The following is a 22,652-nucleotide window of genomic DNA, read 5'->3' as shown; positions in this document are numbered from 1 at the left end:
AGAAGCTAACCAGAAGCTAGCCAGTTTACTGGCTAACGTTAGTATTCAGCTAACCATGGTTTGTGGTCATCAGCTATCCTTTAGCTCGAAAAGCCAGTTTTGTACAACGCGACTCAGACCATAACATACCGGACCTATTTTCTATCCATATCCCCAGATTTCAACTGCAAGCTCTGGACATTTACACCTGGATCTCGCAGCTAGCTAGCTGCTATCCGTGTGACTATTGGCTTACGTTGATCCCGGAGGAAACATCAATTATTCCGGAGCTAGCCAGCTGAAGAGTTCCATCAGCCACTCCTGGGCTACAATCACCTATCCGGACCCGTTTTACTGCCGATGCAGAGCCCCACCGGGCCTTCACAACTGGACTTCCGACGTTATCTGGACAAGGGAGTTATCCAACTGGCCCCTCCGTCACGACATTAACTGAACGCCCATCTGCAGCCCGCTAATCGTTAGCTGTCTTATCGGCTGCTATCTGAATAGGTCTATCGGACAATTTTTCTTGGGTCACTATAACTATATATATTTTGCCAATTGGATTGATCCCCTCTACCACACAGAACCCCACTAATCTACCGACAGAAACGCACGAGGTGGCTAAAAGCTAGCATCCTATGCTAGCTTGCTACCAATGGCCCGGCTAGCTGTCTGAATCGCCGTTACCCCAACCAACCTCACTACTCACTGGATCCTTATGATCACTCGACTAAGCACGCCTCTCCTTAATGTAAATGTACCTTGTCCATTGGTGTTCTGGTTAGTGTTTCTTGGCTTATTTCACTGTAGAGCCTCTAGCCCTGCTCATTATACCTTATCCAACCTTTCAGTTCCACCACCCACACATGTGATGACATCACCTGGTTTCAATGATGTTTCATCCTGCGATGATTGTGTTTTCAGCCACCGGTAGCTTGTGGGTGCTTTATATGCGCTACAGTCAATTATGAGTGCATGTGTACTTATTTAAAAAAAATATATATATATATGCCTACTGTATGATAGCTAGCAAATTAATTTAGTCTGCCTAGCTGGAAGACACATGTTTTCTTTCCAAAAGATAGCCAAACAAAACATTTACTTTTTACGTAGTAGCAAAATTCCCCCAAGGGCATAAAGCAAGGGTAAGTGGGTGTTTCTTTTAATTGTTTGGACCGCAGCCCAGGTAAATTCTCTGAACCTCATCCTATGATTGGATGGACAACATGTCAGCCGACTAAAAACGAGGGCTGAGGGGCTTACGCTGCAAACTTCCCTTGCTTGGCTAATCATTTGGACCAAATTCAAATCAAATCAAATTTATTTATATAGCCCTTCGTACATCAGCTGATATCTCAAAGTGCTGTACAGAAACCCAGCCTAAAACCCCAAACAGCAAGCAATGCAGGTGTAGAAGCACGGTGGCTAGGAAAAACTCCCTAGAAAGGCCAAAACCTAGGAAGAAACCTAGAGAGGAACCAGGCTAAGTGGGGTGGCCAGTCCTCTTCTGGCTGTGCCGGGTGGAGATTATAACAGAATATGGCCAAGATGTTCAAATGTTCATAAATGACCAGCATGGTCAAATAATAATAATCACAGGCAGAACAGTTGAAACTGAAGCAGTAGCACGGCCAGGTGGACTGGGGACAGCAAGGAGTCATCATGTCAGGTAGTCCTGAGGCATGGTCCGAGGGCTCAGGTCCTCCGAGAGACAGAAAGAAAGAGAGAAAGAGAAAATTAGAGAGCGCATAATTAAAATTCACACAGGACACCGGATAGGACAGGAGAAGTACTCCAGATATAACAAACTGACCCTAGCCCCCCGACACATAAACTACTGCAGAATAAATACTGGAGGCTGAGACAGGAGGGGTCAGGAGACACTGTGGCCCCATCCGATGACACCCCCGGACAGGGCCAAACAGGAAGGATATAACCCCACCCACTTTGCCAAAGCACAGCCCCCACACCACTAGAGGGATATCCTCAACCACCAACGTACCATCCTGAGACAAGGCCGAGTATAGCCAACAAAGATCTCCGCCATGGCACAACCCAAGGGGGGGCGCCAACCCAGACAGGAAGATCACATCAGTGACTCAACCCACTCAAGTGACGCACCCGTCCTAGGGACGGTATGAAAGAGCCCTAGTAAGCCAGTGACTCAGCCCCGTAATAGAGTTAGAGGCAGAGAATCCCAATGAAAAGAGGGGAACCGGCCAGGCAGAGACAGCAAGGGCGGTTCGTTGCTCCAGAGTTTTTCCGTTCACCTTCACACTCCTGGGCCAGACTACACTCAATCATATGACCCACTGAAGAGATGAGTCTTCAGTAAAGACTTAAAAGTTGAGACCGAGTTTGCATCTCTCACATGGGTAGGCAGACCATTCCATAAAAATGGAGCTCTATAGGAGAAAGCCCTGCCTCCAGCTGTTTGCTTAGAAATTCTAGGGACAATTAGGAGGCCTGCGTCTTGTGACCGTAGCGTACGTGTAGGTATGTACGGCAGGACCATATCAGAGAGATAGGTAGGAGCAAGCCCATGTAATGCTTTGTAGGTTAGCAATAAAACCTTGAAATCAGCCCTTGCCTTGTCAGGAAGCCAGTGTAGGGAGGCTAGCACTGGAGTAATATGACCAATTTTTTTGGTTCTAGTCAGGATTCTAGCAGCCGTATTTAGCACTAACTGAAGTTTATTTAGTGCTTTATCCGGGTAGCCGGAAAGTAGAGCATTGCAGTAGTCTAACCTAGAAGTGACAAAAGCATGGATAAATTTTTCTGCATCATTTTTGGACAGAAAGTTTCTGATTTTTGCAATGTTACGTAGATGGAAAAAAGCTGTCCTTGAAACAGTCTTGATATGTTCTTCAAAAGAGAGATCAGGGTCCAGAGTAACGCCGATGTCCTTCACAGTTTTATTTGAGACGACTGTACAACCATTAAGATTAATTGCCATATTCAACAGAAGATCTCTTTGTTTCTTGGGACCTAGAACAAGCATCTCTGTTTTGTCCGAGTTTAAAAGTAGAAAGTTTGCAGCCATCCACTTCCTTATGTCTGAAACACATGCTTCTAGCAACGGCACCCTCCAAGATGGCGACGGGGATTCCCCCAAGGGCATAAGGCAAATGTAAGTGGACAAGGGTTTTTCTTTTAATTGTTTGGACCGCAGCCCAGGTTAATTCTCTCATCCTCATCCAATGATTGGATAGACAACATGTCAGTTCATACTGAAAAAGATTGGATTGGTTGGAGGATGTCCTCTGGAAGTGGTCATAATTACCATGTAGGTCTATGGAAGGGGGTGAAGTCTACGAGCCTCCTAGGTATTTGTATGACATTTCACTCAGGAGGATGGCCCTCCTCTTCCTCCTCTGAGGACCTTTCACTGCTGTACTTCAACAATGCCTCCTTGTCTTCTGTACTGCATATACTGTGGTATTATAGTAGGAGAGTGTATAAAAGTTTATTAGGCTAGTCTGAGTGTAGTTATTTGTGATGAAATATGAGATCTAACTGCCCCACAATCCAAACTAATAAGGTTTTGGTCTATCAGCATGATCAGACAAATCATTTAAATTTAACTGTGACAATTTTTAACTGCTTGGCATAAGTAAAATGGGGCAGCAAATCTGCCTAGTGGTTAGAGTGTTGGACTAGCAACCAGAAGGTTGCAAGTTCAAATCCCCAAGCTGACAAGGTACAAATCTGTTGTTCTTCCCCTGAACAGGCAGTTAACCCACTGTTCCTAGGCCGTCATAAGAATTTGTTCTTAACTGACTTGCCTAGTTAAATAAAGGTAAAAAAACATTTGGTACTTCTTCCACTGCCACAAAAATACTTGTAAAGAGTTCCATCAATTTTTCTTCATGGAAAAGTACCATACTTTAAGTGTTCTCCCCCAGAGATTAAATGTATCTCAGGCCTTTAGATAAGTAGTCAAGTAGCCAATTATTTTCCATTTGATATGGTTGCCATGGTTACTGACACTATCCTTAAAATTAAGGCCAAGCCTTAACAAAAACATGAATAGATTCAAAAGCAGACTATTTAGGCCTAACTTGATTTTTGCATTGTCCTTGAATGAAATTCCTTGTTTTCAAAATAATAACTAGCTACATATTTATAAAAACGGAATTATTTTCTCTTACAAAACACTGTTAATTATTTATCGGGAATTGTAAATACGAAGAATTATATTCCAATATGCAGTGACAGTGTCCTAGAATAATACCATTACTATTACAAATACAGTATTATGTGCATGGAAATGTATCCCAGCATGCATGCTTGACAGCGAAACGACGAACAGGGAAGGATGATGAAGCTAAAATGGCAGCTCAACTGACGGTGCTGCCAATTCGGGGTGAAGAAATACACAAGGAACAAACTAGAACAAAAGGCGATATGACACATTTTCTTTGATATTTTTTGCTTTAATCCCGAATTAAAAGACGATATGGTTTGAGATTCGGAATTCCGGGAAAGAAAGACCGATTCGACGCTCTGAAATTAGAAGCATATTTCCCAGTTGCATCGCGCGGGCTAAATTTTTTTCCGTTTTTGGAAGATACACTGGGATGTAACAATTCTGTTGTTTTGCAGGACAGGATGGACAAATGACGCGAAATATAGGCTTTTAAAATGACCGTTGAGATATAATTGAAAACTATCTAATTGTTTTTTTAAATGTAATATATGCATTGTTCTCCAAAACGATGATGTGTGCTGCTGCTGCAGCCGGTGGAGGGATTCTTCCATCCACATCGCCTTCGATGAGGATAGGCATCAGGGTCATTTCTGGAGTTGGTGACGATTTCTCCTCCATTGGGTCGGGTATGGGTTCGTGTCAAACACCGGGAACCCAGTCGGATTGCCGAAGTCGGTACCAGCTTCTACTCTCTGGGCGAGCTTTGGCGGAAAGATACAGGAGGATTTATACCACGGCTATCAATGACAAAGAGCAAGGGATAAACCAAGGAAGGTAGGTTGGGTGAAAATGAGAAATGTCTGACACAAAGCTGGCTAGCCTTGTAGCTAGCTTGCAAATTAGCCCAACTACCTGCAGGGTTTGTCACACAACCAATATTGTTTGACTGCACGCTCACATCCACTTAGACTACTAAACTAAACGATTTACGATGGAAAATCCATCTTATATCATGGAGTTATGTTTAATCGGCTAATATTAAGTTAGCCAGGCCAACCTCTCTACCTAGTTTGCTAGCAAGGTGGCTAGCTTTGACAGCTAGCTAGCAATCCAACACAGTTTAACAGCTAACTGGCCACATGATAGCTGCCAGCGTTAACGTTAGTGTCCAGTCATAATACTTTTATTGTGGGAGACGGGTAGGTTCGTTTTGAATTCTCTGATTTACTCACATGCTGTTACCCATCAATTATGTTACTAGGTTAAATCGGTAACTTACTAGCCAACTAACTAGTAATGAGTAGCTAGCTAACCTAATTAGCTAGCCCGTTATTTAGCATAGCTAACTAACGTTAGCTATCTACTCTAGTTGCGTTTTGGTTCTTTTTTACGCACTGCAGTATACAGGCTTGCCAGCTTACGTCAGGACTGTACTCTACGTATGATCAATGCATGTTGGTGAATGTGTGTAGTTAGCTAACTAGTCTATACATTCGGCAGGTAAATAAAAACAAATGCCAGTAGCTGCTTGATTTGACATCTCACGTAGCTAAGTAGCTAGCTAGATTGGATCGAACAATGTGTGTGGTATAGATCCTATTTATTTACTAGTGGGGCTATGTCATAGACCCTGAATGTTCGAGAATTGGTTTTAATTTCCAGCCATATTGGTCAGGGCGAAACCCAATTCAATTGGATTGAGTGGCAGTAGAGGCAGCAACCCGGTTTTAATTATGCAGGAAAATAAAGTTAAGTGAGATCTCAGAAATTGTGTAATATAATTGTCAACCAAAGATATTGTCATGTAATTCTAAATACAGTTAATACAAATGTTCTGTATAAATAGCCTCTAAAATGTGTAAACAGACCATAAATGTCAACATTTTTGTTTTCTTTGAAAGCTGTGAGTGCTATTATATGATACAGTATCACAACTTGTGTAAGTCTTATCATCCACAGATTCAGCAGTGTATGTTTGTGTATTAGAGGGCTTCGCGGATCCGTGTGGACCCAATATTCTAAGGGGTCTGGGCCAGGTCCAGTTAGATTGGGATTGTGTATCGGGTCTCGGGTCTATGTAGCTACAGCTGATAGACCCATGAAGACCTCTATTGTGGATTGACTGCATTGTTTGAATGGAATGTTGGCATATTGTCAGTTAAAGCTGCAATATGTAACCTTTTGGGTGACTGATGAAATTCACATAGCAATGTGAGTGTTTAGATCTGTCATTCTCATTGAACGCAAGTCTAAGAAGTGGTAGATCTATTCTATGTGCATTATTTCTATGCTTCCCATGCTTAAGTTTTGTTTTTGCATCATACTTTGGGTTTTGTACACCAACTTTAAACAGCTGAAAATACTGTTTTTGGTTTAAAAAAAATATTAAAGTGGTTTAGATTATTGTTTTGTCACTAACTAAAATTAGGCAAATTGAATCTGAATATAGCACTTTTCTATAATACATTTATTTTTATGGAATCATTCCTCTAAAACTGTCTGGTTGGCTAGCTAACAAACATTGCAGATCAATTCTTAAAATTAATTTTACACAATAGTGTATTACAGCATTGGCAAACCATGGTTGACCATCTCCCTGACCAAAATGGCTCACCTTTATCCCATCATAAGAGTGTTCATGCCCATTGTATTATTGTAATTTCTAATTATATGGTGTGTGGGCCCAAATTCACAGGGCTGTAGTAGCAACCCTACCCTGGCAAATGGTTCTATCAAAATTGACACCTCCAAAGTAGGTTTAGGAGCATTTTCGTAGAATTTACGCAGCTGGTTAGGAGAATTAACGTAGCAGTTTAGGATAATTAGGTTAAGGTTAGGAAAAGGGTTAGCTAAAATGGAAAAAAAATCTACTTTTGACATCAATTTGACAAAAACTGTGTTCCATCTAGGCATGACTCTGGCAAACGTAGCCAGCGCTTTTTTTCTCAGAGATAAAATGGTGGCCTTAACTGGGATTATACAGTGTATTCGGAAGGTATTCAGACTAGAGGTCGATCGATTAATCGGAATGGCCGAAGTTCTCATAATCGAACATTTTTATTTTTGGATGCCGATTTGAATTATTATTTATTTTTTTACAACTTTATTTAAAGAGGCAAGTAGGTTAAGAACACATTCTTATTTTCAATGACGGCCTAGGAACGGTGTGTCAACTGCCTTGTTCAGAGGCAGAACAACAATTTTTACCATGTCAGCTCAGGGATTCAATCTTGCAACCTTACGGTTAACTAGTTCAACGCTCTAACCACCTGCTTCACGAGGAGCCTGCCTGTTACGCGAGTGCAGTAAGAAGCCAAGGTATGTTGCTATCTAGCATTAAACTTGTCTTATAAAAAACAATCAATCAATCATAACCACTAGTTAACTACACATGGTTGATATTACTAGTTTATCTAGCGTGTCCTGCGTTGCATTTAATTGATGCGGTGCGCATTCGCGAAAAAGGACTGTTGCTCCGTATACCTAACCATAAACATCAATGCCTTTCTTAAAATCAATACACAGAAGTATATATTTTTAAACCTGTATATTTAGCTAAAAGAAAGGTTAGCAGGCAATATTATATTATGGTATATTCAAACAGTTTTAGAAACTTCAGTGTTTGAATGATGTCTGTGAGTATAACAGAACTCATATGGCAGGCTAAATCCTGAGAAAAAATCCAACCAGGAAGTGGGAAATCTGAGGTTTTTAGTTTTTCAACACTTTGCCTATCCAAGATAGTGGAAATTTGGTCCAATTTACTTCCTAAGGCTTCCTCTAGATGTCAACAGTCTTTAGAGCCTTGTTTGATGCTTCTACTGTGAAGGAGGAGAGAATAACAGCTGAGAGCTTTTCAAAAAGGACCGATCCAAATCTACTAATAATATGCATATCTTAGTTTCTTGGCCTGAGTAGCAGGCAGTTTACTCTGGGCACCTTATTCATCCAAGCTACTCAATACTGCCCCCCAGCCATAAGAAGTTAAGGACTCTCACACCATGAGAAATGAGATTCTCTCTGGCCTGAATACCAAGTGTCAGGTCTGGAGGAAACCTGGCACTATCCCTACGGTGAAGTGGGACTGGGAGGCTAATCATGATTGATGCAAAGAAAAACGTAGCAAAGTACAGAGATCCTTAATTAAGTCCTGAGCGCACTGGCGCAGGTTTTCAGGCTGGGCGAAGGTTCACCTTCCAACAGGACTACAACCCTAAGCGCACGTCCCGAAGCCAGTCTTGCGTTGTCTTGGCTAAGTCTCAATGTACTTGAACCCTATCGAACATCTCTGAAGAGACCTGAAAATAGCTGTGCTGCAACGCTCCCCATCCAACCTGACAGAGCTTGAGAGAATCTGCAGAGAAGAATGGGAGAAACTCCCTAAATATAGGTGTGCCAAGCTTGTAGCGTCATGCCCATGAAGTCTCAACTCTGTAATCGCTGTCAAAGGTGCTTCAACAAAGTACTGAATTAAAGGTCTGAATAATTATGTAAATGAGATATTTAAAGATTTTTTTTATACATTTGCAAAAATGTCTAACCCTGTTTTTGCTTTGTTATTATGGAGTATTGTGTGTAGATTGATGGAAGAAAATTATTTTATCAATTTTAGAATAAGGCTTTAACGCAACTGGAAAAAGTCAAGGGGTCTGAATACAATCTGAATGCTCTGTATGTATTTGAATTAATTCCACATGCAACTTGGATTAAGACTATGCAATTAGCCTTTTAACATGATTATTTACTCCATAAGATAAATAGCAATATGCAAGAGACTTGATAAACCATGTGCAATCAAGGAACGGTCATGAGATTGGAATTCTAATTACAAGTGTTTTTAATTACTTTGTACAATGTATTAAGCTTAAATTGCAAAGCAAAGACAAGTATTACAAGGCATGATCAGAGCGGGACAAAGAAACCATGGATTGTGCCATGGCCCATAGCTCTTGGGAGAGGGAGAAAGAAAAATAAAGTGTAGGTATCTCACCACAGCAAGTCAGGAACATAGGTGAAAGAACAGCAAATCTAATACCCTTTTATAAGCATCTTAGTTGTTTGGATTCAAAATATGAGTTGTTAATTGATAGCATTACTGTAAAGTTAACCTCCAATCAGATATCAGACCTACAGGATGTTATCACAACAGAAGCTCTGCTTCTCAGAGGTGTGAAGATGGGGTTTGGCAAGATCAACACTGGGAATGCTGAATTCCTAAGATGACACAGTCAAGTCACTTCGGGGGCTTCCCTACAACTGGGTGTATTGATACACCATACAAAGTGTAATTAATAACTTCACCATGCTCAAAGGGATATTCCAATGTCTGCCCCCCCCCCCCCCCCCCCCCCCAATCTACCAATAGGTGCCTTTTGCGAAGCATTGGAAATCCTCCCTGGTCTTTGTGGTTGTATCTGTGTTTGAAATTCACTGCTTAACTGAGGGATCTTAAAATTATCTCTGTGTTTGTCGTACAGAGATGAGGTAGTTGTTTGAAAATCATGTTAAACACCTATTGCATACAGGGTCCATGCAACCTATTTATACTGAACAGAAGTATAAACCCATTAAACAATTTTACTGAGTTAGTTTATGTAAGGAAATCAGTGAATTGAAATCCATTCATTAGGCCCTTACCTATGGATTTCACATGACTGGGCAGGGGCGCACACATAGGTGGGCCCACTAGAGAGCCAGCCCCAACCAATCAGAATGAGTTTTTTCCCCACGAGGGCTTTATTAGACAAATACTTCTCAGTTTCATCATCTGTCCGGGTGGCTGGTCTCACGATACTGCAGGTGAAGAGGCCGGATGTGGCGATCCTGGGCTGGTGTGGTTACACATGGTCTGCTGTTGTGAGGCCGGTTGGACGTACTACCAAATTTTCAAACCTGATGTTACGGTAGAGAAATCAACATTCAATTCTCTGGCAACAGCTCTGGTGGACATTCCTGCAGTCAGCCTGCCAGTTGCACGCTTCCTTAAAACACAGACATCTGTGGCATTATGAAACCGCACATTTTTATTGGCCTTTTGTTCCCAGCACAAGGTGAACCTGTGTAATGATCATGCCATTTAATCAGCTTCTTGATATGCCAAACCTGTCAGGTGGATGGATTATCTTGGCAAAGGAGAATTGCTCACTTACAGGGAGGTAAACAAGTTTGTGTACAACATTTGAGATGTTTTGTTTTGCTGATGGAACATTTCTGGGATTTTTTTTATTTCAGCTCATGAAACATGGGATCTACACTTTATGTTGAAATGTGTATATATTTTTTTCAGTATGTAACTTGCTAAACATTTCTACTCCTGAACTTATTTACACTTGCCATAACAAAGGGATAGACTCAAGACATTTCAGCTTTTAATTTTTTAAATAAGTTGTAAAACAATATGACAATTCCACTTTGACATTATCTCAATTTAATCAATTTTAAATTCAGGCTGTAACACAACAAAATGTCAATGTAAGGGGTTTGAATACTTTCTGACGATGCTGTGTCTGGTATCTGTATTTCTTGCCTTAACTAACGATAGTTAAGTTTGACAGGGTCTCCCGAGTGGTCTAAGGGCGCAGTGGTAGCTGTGCCACGAGATCCTGATTCGAGTCCAGGTTCTGTCGCAGTCGGCTGCGACCGGGAGACCCATGGGGCGGCGCACAATTTGGGTGACGCCTACACAGGACTGACAGCTGATCGTCCTCGCAGTAGCAGACCACGTGTAACAACACCTGCACAGGATCTGTACATCCGAACATCACACCTGCGGGACAGGTACAGAATGGCAACAACAATTGCCCGAGTTACACCAGGAAAGCACATCAGTGCACATCAGTGCTCAGACTGCCCGCTTTTGGCTGAGAGAGACTGAGTGTTTGTAGTCCTGTTGTAAGGCAGGTCCTCACCAGACATCACCGGCAACAACGTCGCCTATGGGCACAAACTCACCGTCGTTGGAACAGACAGGACTGGCAAAAAGTGCTCTTCACTGAGTCACGGTTTTGTCTCACCAGGGGTGATGGTCAGATTCGCATTTGTCGTCGAAGGAATGAGTGTTACACTGAGGCATTTACTCTGGAGCGGGATCGATGTGGAGGGTCCGTCATGGTTTGGGGTGGCATCATCGGACTGAGCTTGTTGTCATTGCAGGCAATCTCAACATTGTGCGTTACAGGGAAGACATCCTCCTCCCTCGTGGTACCCTTCCTGCAGGCTCATCCCGACTAGAGGTCGACCGATTAATCTGCATGGCCGATTTCAAGTTTTCACAACAATCTGCATTTTTGGACGCCTATTATGGCCGATTACATTGCAGTCCATGAGGAGACTGCGTGGCACGCTGACCACCTGTTACGCGAGTGCAGCAAGGAGCCAAGATAAGTTTAATGCTAGCTAGCAACTTATCTTATAAAAAAAACAATCAATCTTAACTAGTGAATGTTACCTACACATGGTTGATGATATTATTAGTTCATCTAGCTTGTCCTGTGTTGCATATAATCAATGCGTTGCCTGTTAATTTATCATTGAATCACAGCCTACTTCGCCAAACGGGAGACTATTTAACAAGTGCATTCGTGAAAAAAGCACTGTCGTTGCACCAATGTGTACCTAACCATAAACATCAATGCCTTTCTTAAAATCAATACACGTATGTTTTTTTTAAACCTGCATTTTTAGTTAATATTGCCTGCTAACATGAATATCTTATAACTAGGGAAATTGTGTCACTTCTCTTGCGTTCTGTGCAAGCAGAGTCAGGGTATATGCAGCAGTTTGGGCTGCCTGGCTTGTTGCGAACTGTGAAGACCATTTTTTCCTAACAAAGACCGTAATTAATTTGCCAGAATTGTACATAATTATGACATAACATTGAAGGTTGGGCAATGTAACAGCAATATTTAGACTTGTGGATGCCACCCGTTCGATAAGATACGGAACAGTTCCATATTTCACTGAAATAATAATGACCTGAGGGTCATATTTCTGTATGTTTGCTCTATCAAATCATAGACTTAATTATAATAGTCTGACTGAGCGGCGGTAGGCAGCAGCAGGCTCGTAAGCATTCATTCAAACAGCACTTTCCTGTGTTTGCCAGTAGCTCTTCGCTGTGCTTCAAGCATTGCGCTGTTTATGACTTCAAGCCTATTAACTCCCGAGATTAGGCTGGCAATACTATAGTGCCTATAAGAACATCCAATAGTCAAAGGTGTATATGAAATAGAAATGGTATAGAGAGAAATAGTCCTACAATCTAAAACTTCTTAACTGGGAATATTGAAGACTCATGTTTAAAGGAAGCACCAACTTTTATATGTTCTGAGCAAGGAACTTAAACGTTACATGGCACATATTGCACTTTTACTTCTCCAACACTGTTTTTGCATTATTTAAACCAAATTGAACATGTTTCATTATTTTTTTGAGACTACATTTATTTTATTTCTGTATTATATTAAGTTAAAATAAGTGTTCATTCAGTATTGTTGTAATTGTCATTTATTACAAATGTGTATATATAAAAATCGGCCGATTTGACTCATTATCGTCTTTTTTTGGTCCTCCAATCGGTATCGGCGTTGAAAAATCATAATCGGTCGACCTTTAATCATGACATGACCCTCCAGCATGACAATGCCACCAGCCATACTGCTCGTTCTGTGCGTGACTTCCTGCAAGACAGGGATGTCAGTGTTCTACCGTGGCCAGCGAAGAGCCCGGATCTCAATCCCATTGAGCACGTCTGGAATCTGTTGGATCAGAGGGCTAGGGCCACCCCTCCCCCCAGAAATGTCTGGGAACTTGCATGTGCCTTGGTGGAAGAGTGGGGTAACATCCCACAGCAAGAACTAACAAATCTGGTGCTCTCCATGAGGAGGAGATGCACTGCAGTACTTAATGCAGCTGGTGGCCACAACAGATATTGACTGTTACTTTTGATTTTGACCCCACCCTTTGTTCAGGGACACATTATTCCATTTCTGTTAGTCACATGTTTGTGGAACTTGTTCAGTTTGTCTTAGTTGTTGAATCTTATGTTCATACAAATGTTTACACGTGGAATTTGCTGAAAATAAATGCACTTGACAGGGAGGACATTTCTTTTTTAGCTGTGTATGAATGTATATATATGTGTGATGTATGTATGTATGTATGTATGTATGTATATATACATGCATGTTTTTGTTTGGAGGTCGTGGCCCCAGGGCATGTAGCCTGTCGGTAATCCGGCTGTTAGCATCAATTTTTTTTACATGTATTTTTTTGCATGTGTTACCATATTGATTAGACATTTCTGTGATGGGCTATATGCCCAACTCTTACTGAATTTCTATTTTATTTCACAATGTGTTTCAGGGGAAAGAAAACTTTGAGCAAGAAGAAGCTGAAACGGCGCCAAAAGGTCAAGTCAAAAGTCAAAACAAGAACCAAGGTAAGATATATATTTTATTGGTACAAGAGGGACATTTCTTTCCTTGTGAGTTACTCACTTTTTTTCAGAATAAAACATTGTTTTCATTGCAAATTTGTTGCTTTTTAGTTATTTTTAGTCAAAGAAAGTTGGAGTTGCCTATTGAGAATCTCAAGCTGAGAATAAAATGATATTTTCTTGTAATGCTTCACCTTTATCAAAGCATTTTATTTTCATGGTACAACTCGTATACATAACTACACCTCCTAGGCTATACACATGTATGAGCACAGGCTTGCTTAGCTGGTTTTGCCGTTGATCAAATGAACTCTGCTGATTTTGATTATAACAACATTAATGCATTAGTTTCTCCCTCATTAATATTTAAGTTGGTTGCCAGGAACACCGTTTTACTTAGTCGGCTTGACCAACTGCCAGGGCTCCAGCTCTCTCACCTGGAAGAGTAGCTGGAGAAGGAGGTTGAAGTAGTAATGGGAGTGGGTCTGGCTTGGGTGTGATGGAGCTGTTGCTGAGCAACCTATGTGTTCCACATTTCCACGGACACCGTTGCCAGCCTGCCCTCCATCTCCTCACCTGTGCTAGAACTCTTTCCTTTGTGTTTCTCTGTGCAGGGCTAGGAATAAAATGGTGTAGTAGGCCCTACCCGTATAGTCTCCCAAACCTAAACAAACCCCCAGAGCTGATGTCGAAGCCTATTGGATATATTTATCTTTTCTTTCACATTGCAAGTGTCATCTGCACTGTGGTGGGACCCTGGTAATGCCTGGCTGTTGAGGACTTTCTTTCTTTAGCAGTTAAAACATTTCCCCTGTGAGTGTTGAGCCACAAGCAGGCAGAGGGCAGAGCGATGCAGACAGGCACAAGCCAAACATCAGACGGTGGGTGCGGCTGGTCCGATTTTCACTCATGCCTCTCTCATACAGGTGGGGCTGGTTCCTTTCTCTCTGGCTCCCCTCTCTGATCTAGTGTGGGACTGGTCCTATTTCACGCCCGTTTCCCCTTCTGATACGGCTCGGGCCAGTTTGTGCTTTAGAACACGCCTCCCCCTCTGTCACAGCATGGTATTTAAAGATATACTCAGCGAAGTGACTTTGCACGAGCAGCACCACGATATTGCGACGAGTGAGACAGAAGGTTTAGTTCTCACAGCCAGACACTTATGTGCGCAAGTTCGCTTCACGCAGTTACGTGGTAGATACGACAACGGAACTGTGGCAAGGTTGATCCACTTGATTCAGAACTCTTAGTTGTGTAAATTGACCCACTCTGCTGTTTACTTTCTGCACCTGTTATATCGCTGAGCCTACTTTTTTTTTTTCAAGGGCCTCTTCCTCATTTGCCTGCTTCTCTGCTTACAAACACACACATGGGTGGAGTCTGGCATGGCAGGAGGAGGGGAAAAGGGAGGAATGCTATTGTAGTAGTTTCATCCTGAAGCAGTTTAATGCTTTTGCTATTCAGACTGCTTTTTTGTGTGTGGAAATATTATCATGTTCAAAACCACCTAAAACATCTCAACTAGAGGTCGACTGATTTAATCGGAATAGCCGATTTAATTAGGGCCTATTTCAAGTTTTCATAACAATCGGAAATCAGTATTTTTTTTGGTGCCGATTTGCACATTTTTTTGTTTTGTTTTTGTTGTATTAACTGCAGTACAGTCGTATTATTTTAATTGTTTTATTTAACTAGGCAAGTCAGTTAAGAACACATTCTTATTTTCAATGATGGCCTAGGAACGGTGGGTTAACTGCCTCGTTCAGGGGCAGAAAGACAGATTTTCACCTTGTCAGCTCGGGGGATCCATATTTGCAACCTTAGTTAACTAGTCCAACGCAATAACGACCTGCCTCTCTCTCGTTGCACTCCACAAGGAGACTGCCTGTTGCGCAAATGCAGTAAGCCAAGGGAAGTTGCAATCTAGCATTAAACTTATCTTATAAAAAACTAGTGATTATGATTGATTGTTAACTACACATGATTGATGATATTACTAGATATTATCTAGCGTGTCCTGTGTTGCATATAATCTGACTGAGCATACAATCATACAAGTATCTGACTGAGCGGTGGTATGCAGAAGCAGGCGCGTAAACATTCATTCAAACAGCACTTTCGTGCGTTTTGCCAGAAGCTCTTCGTTGTGCGGCAAGCATTGCGCTGTTTATGACTTCAAACATATCAACTCCCGAGATGAGGCTGGTGTGACCGAAGTGAAATGGCTGGTTAGTTAGCGCGCGCTAAGCGTGTCAAACTTCACTCGCTCTGAGCCTTGGGGTGGTTGTTTCCCTTGCTCTGCATGGGTAACGGTCAAAGGTATATGAAATACAAATGGTATAGTCCTATAATTCCTATACAAAACTACAACCTACAACTTCTTAACTGGGAATATTGAAGACTCATGTTAGAGGAACCACAAGCTTTCATATGTTCTCATGTTCTGAGCAAGGAACTTAAACGCTTTCTTACATAGCACATATTGCACTTTTACTTTCTTCTCCAACACTGTTTTGGCATTATTTAAACCAAATTGAACGTTTCATTATTTACTTGAGACTAAATGTATTTTATTGATGTATTATATTAAGTTAAAATAAGTGTTCAGTCAGTATTGTTGTAATTGTCATTATTTTATATATATATATTTATATTTTTAATCGTTATCAATATTTTTTGGTTGTCCAATCGGTATTGGCGTTGAAAAATCATAATTGGTCTACATTTAATTTAAATGCTCTAAATACAAAAATACAAAAAAATGTAGGGCCCCCCCTCTCGATTTCTATTTGTTTTTATTTTTTATTTATTTTTTATAAATATCTTGGTCGACCAATCTTCTTTCAATCAATCGATTGGTTTAAAATGTTTAAACGTGTATTTTTCCATACAGACATTATAATTAAATCAACAATATTCACTGAGCTTGTTTGATGCTTTAAGCACACATTTTTTTTTTTGTGTGGTTTTGTTGAATTTGACCCCTTTTCCTCCCCAATTTTGTGGTATCCAATTGTTTTAGTAACTATTTTGTCTCATCGCTACAACTCCCATACGGGCTCGGGAGAGACGAAGGTTGAAGGTCATGCGTCCTCCTCCGATACATAACCCAACCAAGCCGCACTGCTTCTTAACACAGCGCGCATCCAACCCGGAAGCCAGCCGCACCAATGTGTCGGAGGAAACACTGTGCACCTGGCAACCTTGGTTAGCGCGCACTGCGCCCGGCCCCACACAGGAGTCGCTGGTGCGCGATGAGACAAGGACATCCCTACCGGCCGAGCCCTCCCTAACCCGGACGACGCTAGGCCAATTGTGCGTCGCCCCACGGACCTCCCGGTCGCGGCCGGTTACAACAGAGCCTGGGCGCGAACCCAGAGTCTCTGATGGCACAGCTAGCGCTGCAGTACAGCGCCCTTAACCACTGCGCCACCCGGGAGGCTCTTTTAAGCACACAGTTTCATAAAATAATTAAGACACACAAATGACTAGAAGGAATCTGACCAGTAATTTGTTTGATTCTGCCTGGCCCGGACTCAGACTTGCTGCGCTGTGTGACTAGTACCCATTGTCTCTCTCCTCCCAGCTGCGTTGACCACCACAGATCATCAGTATTTATCGCGGTGTCTGTGATGCTGAAACATAATTACAGCCATTTGACTGAACAGTTCTCTTACTGAAATACTCCATTTTGTTTAGGAAAAACATTCCCTATTTCCTCAAACCTTGCTTTCTTTACGTGACACGTACAGTGCATTCGGAAAGTTTTCAAAGCCCTTGACTCTTTCCACATTTTGTTACGTTACAGCCTTATTCTGAAATCGATTACATCTTTTTTATTCACTATCTATAATACACAATACCACATAATGACAAAACAAAAATACTTTTGAGATTGATAAACGCCTTATTTACATCTTCAGACCTTTTGCGACAAGACTTGAAATTGAGCGCAGGTGCATCCTGTTTGCATTGATCATCTTTGATGTTTCTAAAAACTTGGAGTCAACCTGTGGTAAATCAATTGATTGGACATGATTTGGAAAGGCATACCTGTCTAAATAAGGTCTCACAGTTGACATTGCATGTAAGAGCAAAAACCAAACCATGATGTCGAAGGAATTGTCCGTAGAGCTCCGAGACAGGATTGTGTCAAGGCACAGATCTGGGGAAATGTACCAAAACATTTTTGCTGCATTGATGGTCCCCAAGAACACAGCGGCCTCCATCATTCTTAAATTGAAGAAGGTTGGAACCACACAGACTCTTCCTAGAGCTGGACGCCCTGTCAAACTGAGAAATCGGGGGAGAAGGGCCTTGGTCAGGGAGGTGACCAAGAAACCGATGGTCACTCTGAAAGAGCTCCAGAGTTCCTCCGTGGAGAGTGGAGAACCTTCCAGAAGGACAACCATCTCTGCAGCACTCCACCAATCAGGCCTTTATGGTAGAGTGGCCAGACGGAAGCCACTCCTCAGTAAAAGGAACATGACAGCCCGCTTGGAATTTGCCAAAAAGCACCTAAAGGACTCTGACCATGAGAAACAAGATTCTTTGATGAAACCAAGATTGAACACTTTGGCCTGAATGCCAAGTGTCACATCTGGAGGAAACCTGACACCATCCCTACTGTGAAGCATGCAGGTGGCAGCATCATGTTGTGGGGATTTCTTTCAGTGGCACGGACCGGGAGACTAGTCAGGATTGAGAGAAAGATGAACGGAGAAAAGTTCATAGATCCTTGATGAAAACCTGCTCCATAGTGCTCAGGTGCGCCAAAGCTTGTAGCGTTATACCCAAGAATACTCAAGGCTGTAATTGGTGTCAAAGGTGCTTCAACAAGGTACTGAGTAAAGGGTCTGAATACTTATGTAAAAGTAATATATCAGTTCATTTTTGCAAGTTTTAGCTTTGTCTTTGTGGGGTGTTTGTGGATTGATGAATAGAATGTAATACATTTTAGAACAAGGCTGTAACGAAACAAAATGTGGAGGTTATTTAGGACGTACTTCGGATCGCCAAAATATCCTAATGATTTTGACCACACTTCCTCGAATCAAATATTCAGAGAATAAAAACCTCCAGGCTTCCTTTAACTGTACATTTATTAGAAAAAATTAAGAATTACAGGGGGCAGTCTGATTAAAAAATAAAATCCCGTCCGATTTGTCTTCAAGAATAACGGACATTCTGGAGTGATTACATACCCAACATTCTTTAGTAATACTAGTCCTGTGAGTATAGGTATTTTGTAACGTGCATGCTATGCATAGAGTGCTTTTGGAAACTATTCAGCCCCCTTGATGACTTCCACGTGTTACAGTACAGCCTTATTCTAACAAGTAAGTGTAAGTAGTCCGGGTGGCCATTTTGATTATTTTGTTCAGCAGTCTTGGGGGTAGGAGCCGTTTGGAGTTAGAATTGGCTCTCCGGTACTTCTTGCTGTGTGGAAGCAGGGACAACAGTCTATGACTTGGGTGACTGGAGTCTTTGACAATATTTTAGGGCTATCCTCTGACACAGTATATAGGTCCTGGATGGCAGATAGCTTGGCCCCAGTGATGTATTGGGCCATACGCACTACCCTCTGTAGCGCCTTACGGTCGGATGCAGAGCAGTTGCCATACCAGGTGGTGATGCAACTGGCCAGGATGCTCTCGTTGGTTCAGATGTAGAACTTTGAGGGTCTGGGGACCCATGCCTAATCTTTTCAGTCATCTGAGAGGGAAAAGGTTTTGTCGTGCCCTCTTCATGACTGTCTTGGTGCGTTTGGACAATGATAGTTTGTTGGCGATGTGGACACCAAGGAACTTGCCGCTCTCGACCCGATCCACTACAGCCCTGTTGATGTTATTGGGGGCCTGTTTGGCCTTCCTTTTCCTGTAGTCCACAATCGTCTCTGGCTGGGCCACTCAAGGACATTCAGAGACTTGTCCTGAAGCCACTCCTGCGTTGTCTTGGCTGTGTGCTAAGGGTCGTTGTCCTGGAATGTGAACCTTTGCCCCAGTCTGAGGTCCTGAGCCCTATGGAGCAGGTTTTCTTCAAGGATCTCTCTCTACTTTGCTCCGTTCATCTTTCCCTTGATCCCGACTACTCTCCCAGTCCCTGTCGCTGAAAGAAATCCTCACAGCATGATGCTGCCACCCGCATGCTTCGTCGAAGGGATGGTGCCGGATTTCCTCCAGTTATTCTTCTTGGGTTCATCAGACCAGAAAATCTTGTTTCATGGTCTGAGAGTCTTTAGGTGCTTTTTTTTGGCAAACTCTAAGCGGGATGTCATGTTCCTTTTACTGAGGAGTGACTTCCGTCTGGCCACTCTACCATAAATGCCTGATGGGTGGAGTGCTGCAGAGAAGGTTGCCCTTCTGGAAGGTTCTCCCATCTCTAGACCTCTAGATCTATGTGGGTTCTTGGTCAATTTCTATTAATGTTTCCCCATTTTCATTTTGAGTAAGATTGTTATTTGACAACCTAGATAAAAAAATGGAAAAAATATATATATTTAGTTTGTTTGTTACCTGCCTAACAATTAGACAACCCCCTTTTCTCCTTACATTTATTGGCGTCAACCTATTGGACAATACACAACAGGCAGTAAAACGACACTCAGTTTCTGACCCCTTTAAAATGCAACTTATAAACTTCTAATGTATCCTCATTTTAAGGATTTTAAAATGGACTCATTCCAATTACACGGCCCCATGTCCTGTATTGTTACTTTTCATCACTACCACCTTGAGTGGGGAGTGGGTAATTTGCGTGGCTGGTGCCCTCCTTGGATGTGGTAGCAGTTTTTCTTAGACTCCCTCCCCGGAATCTAACCCCAATTCCCCTGGTCACTGTGGTATGCACAGAAAGAGCCGTCAAAAGTTGACATTCAAATTAGATGTCAGCGCCACGAATGGCTCGCCACTGGTCGAGGTTATAGTCATCAAAAATGTCAGAGAACCCCGGATGGCTTTTTGGTCTGAATAAATGCATGCATGCCCAAAGGGAAGCTCCTGTTGGCAGGTATTAGTGCTATAATTGCTGCAGTCATCCAAGTAATGTTGGACCATAGCTAATATGAGTCATTCACACTTTCATTGTACTAACTGTTTGTACTAAGGCTTAATCTTTGAGACAGGAATATGCATCTGGCAGTATCACTCAGGTAGACCCACAACATTGTATACCTGGCTGCGCAGTACCACAGGTCTCAAGTAATGGAGGAAACCCTAGCGCACCCAGTGGGAGCCTCGACCTACCAACAGCTGACGTCGTGGGAACTGAGGCACCACTTGAGATGTTTTTTGTTGGAAGGTTTTTGGAGTATACCATGAAATGGAGCCAATGACCGGGTTTGAGAAACACAATCGGTCTCTGACGCTGGTGAGTACAATGACAGGCCAGTCTGGGACTGTGGTGCAATTTCTACCAAACTCCAGTAAGTGGTATTTTTAATTAAAAAATAAAGATTTATTATAAATAAGCTAAATTCTAAGTTAATTTGGCAAGCTAGCTTTGTATTTAACTGATGTGTCCATGTGATGTTTTTGTTAGCTAGTTAACTTTAGCAGTAACTGGTTTAAATAAAATAAATCTAGCTAGCTAACTCTAAATCTCAAATTGCAGGTTAAGTTGTAATGTTAAGGTGTTTGTCCCAGCTAAACAAAGGGATTAACCTGGATTGTAACTAAGAATAAAGTCATGACCCTTTTGCTTGCAAGCTGAGGCCATGTGGCTTGTAACAATGGCTACAAGCTAGCTACCAAGCTTTATGCATGGTAGCTAGTTTTTGTGAGCTGGTTAATAGGATATGAACAAAAGATATGTCCACGGTTTGGTTTGACTTTTAACTAGCTGGCTAGTTTGTACAGCTTTACTTAACTAGAATATCTAACGTCTGCTAAATGACTAGAATGTAAATGTTTGTCTAGCATTAGGGTCAAACAACCCTAATCCAGATTTCATAATGGAAGAACAATCATTGTCCAGCTTGAAACAATGGAGAAAAGTTTTCAGACATAATGTAACTTATCTAGCTTTAATACGGTGTATTGTTATCCCCCAATGTAGGCAACTCTGCTGCTGAACAATATGTGCTGTCCACTGTTGCCTCAAGCTCAAGCATCTCCTCTAACTCTACCAGCTCCTACCGTTCGAGCCCTTCCACAAGGGATTGTTCCCCACCAGGTGTCCAGCCCACCTTCTCCCCTACTAGGCCTCTCCCTTGCCAGTTCGCTACCAAGCGTTAAGGTTTGCACTTGTACTTTGCCAATGTTTTTTTGTTTAATTTGTGGACATGTGGCGCCACCACCAGCCTCATATTTTTGCATTTAATATTTCATATGTTCTACTTGTACATAGTTTACATGGTTTGAGTTGCACTTCGTTTTTATGCACAATGCAGTCTTATTTGTAAACCCTAACCCTTTATTTATACTTTTCGATGTAAAGTCTGCATGTGTGCTTTGAGCACACGTTGGGTCATTTCCACCCTCAGAAATAAACACTTTATAGACATTTGTGATGTTCAAAACTCATTTCATTCATAATATATACCTCTTGATTCATTATGATGTCCGAAAAGGGCCCTGTGTTTTGCCCTATCATTTAACATGCCTGGATTTGTTATGTCACATTTTCACTAAAATCACAGGGCCCTAGTTATGGGCATGGTACGATTTGACTCCATAAGCCCAAAACGGATGCCTTATGCCAATCTGGGCTCAAACCCGGGAACACTTTTCAATTTCATCAGCTGCCAGGCTTGGCTTACAGAGCTCTGGGGGCGATTCCTGCTGGCTAACTTAAGTCTGCTTTCTGGAATACCCCACTGTCTATAAATGAGAACCTCAGCCCCATCTCTCAGCTTTATGAGAACAGGAATGGTAAAAGACGCTGTTAAGCTCCAATCAGAAGTTCAAACAATAACAAAGTTGTCATCCCACCATTAGGCTTGGGCCGTATCCAGATTTTCACATCGTCATACCATCCTTCTCTCACAATGGCACAATGGGCCTCGACCGGAATGCTAAAAAAATGATCACAAACTAATATCGAGATCACAAAGAAGCTGTTAGCCGTTAGCTAAATGCTAACGGG

At 42.0% G+C, this 22,652-nt stretch overlaps 1 protein-coding gene across 26 annotated transcripts in view; it reads left to right on the top strand.

Annotated features, from left to right (window-relative positions):
• The first annotated feature begins 4,261 nt into the window (after positions 1-4,261).
• Positions 4,262-22,652, top strand: part of LOC139395705 (E3 ubiquitin-protein ligase MYCBP2) — a 350,297-nt gene continuing 331,906 nt past the window's right edge. For all 26 annotated transcript variants that reach the window (XM_071143146.1, XM_071143169.1, XM_071143125.1 and 23 more), the window contains exons 1-2: positions 4,262-4,966; positions 13,496-13,571. In XM_071143146.1, coding sequence (XP_070999247.1) covers positions 4,701-4,966; positions 13,496-13,571 — 342 coding nt within the window. In that variant the 5' untranslated portion in view covers positions 4,262-4,700. The remainder of the gene's footprint in view (positions 4,967-13,495; positions 13,572-22,652) is intronic.

The sequence above is a fragment of the Oncorhynchus clarkii genome, chromosome 3, assembly GCF_045791955.1.
Source record: "Oncorhynchus clarkii lewisi isolate Uvic-CL-2024 chromosome 3, UVic_Ocla_1.0, whole genome shotgun sequence".
Classification (NCBI taxonomy): Eukaryota; Metazoa; Chordata; class Actinopteri; order Salmoniformes; family Salmonidae; genus Oncorhynchus; species Oncorhynchus clarkii.
This window is presented reverse-complemented; position numbering and strand designations above follow the sequence as displayed.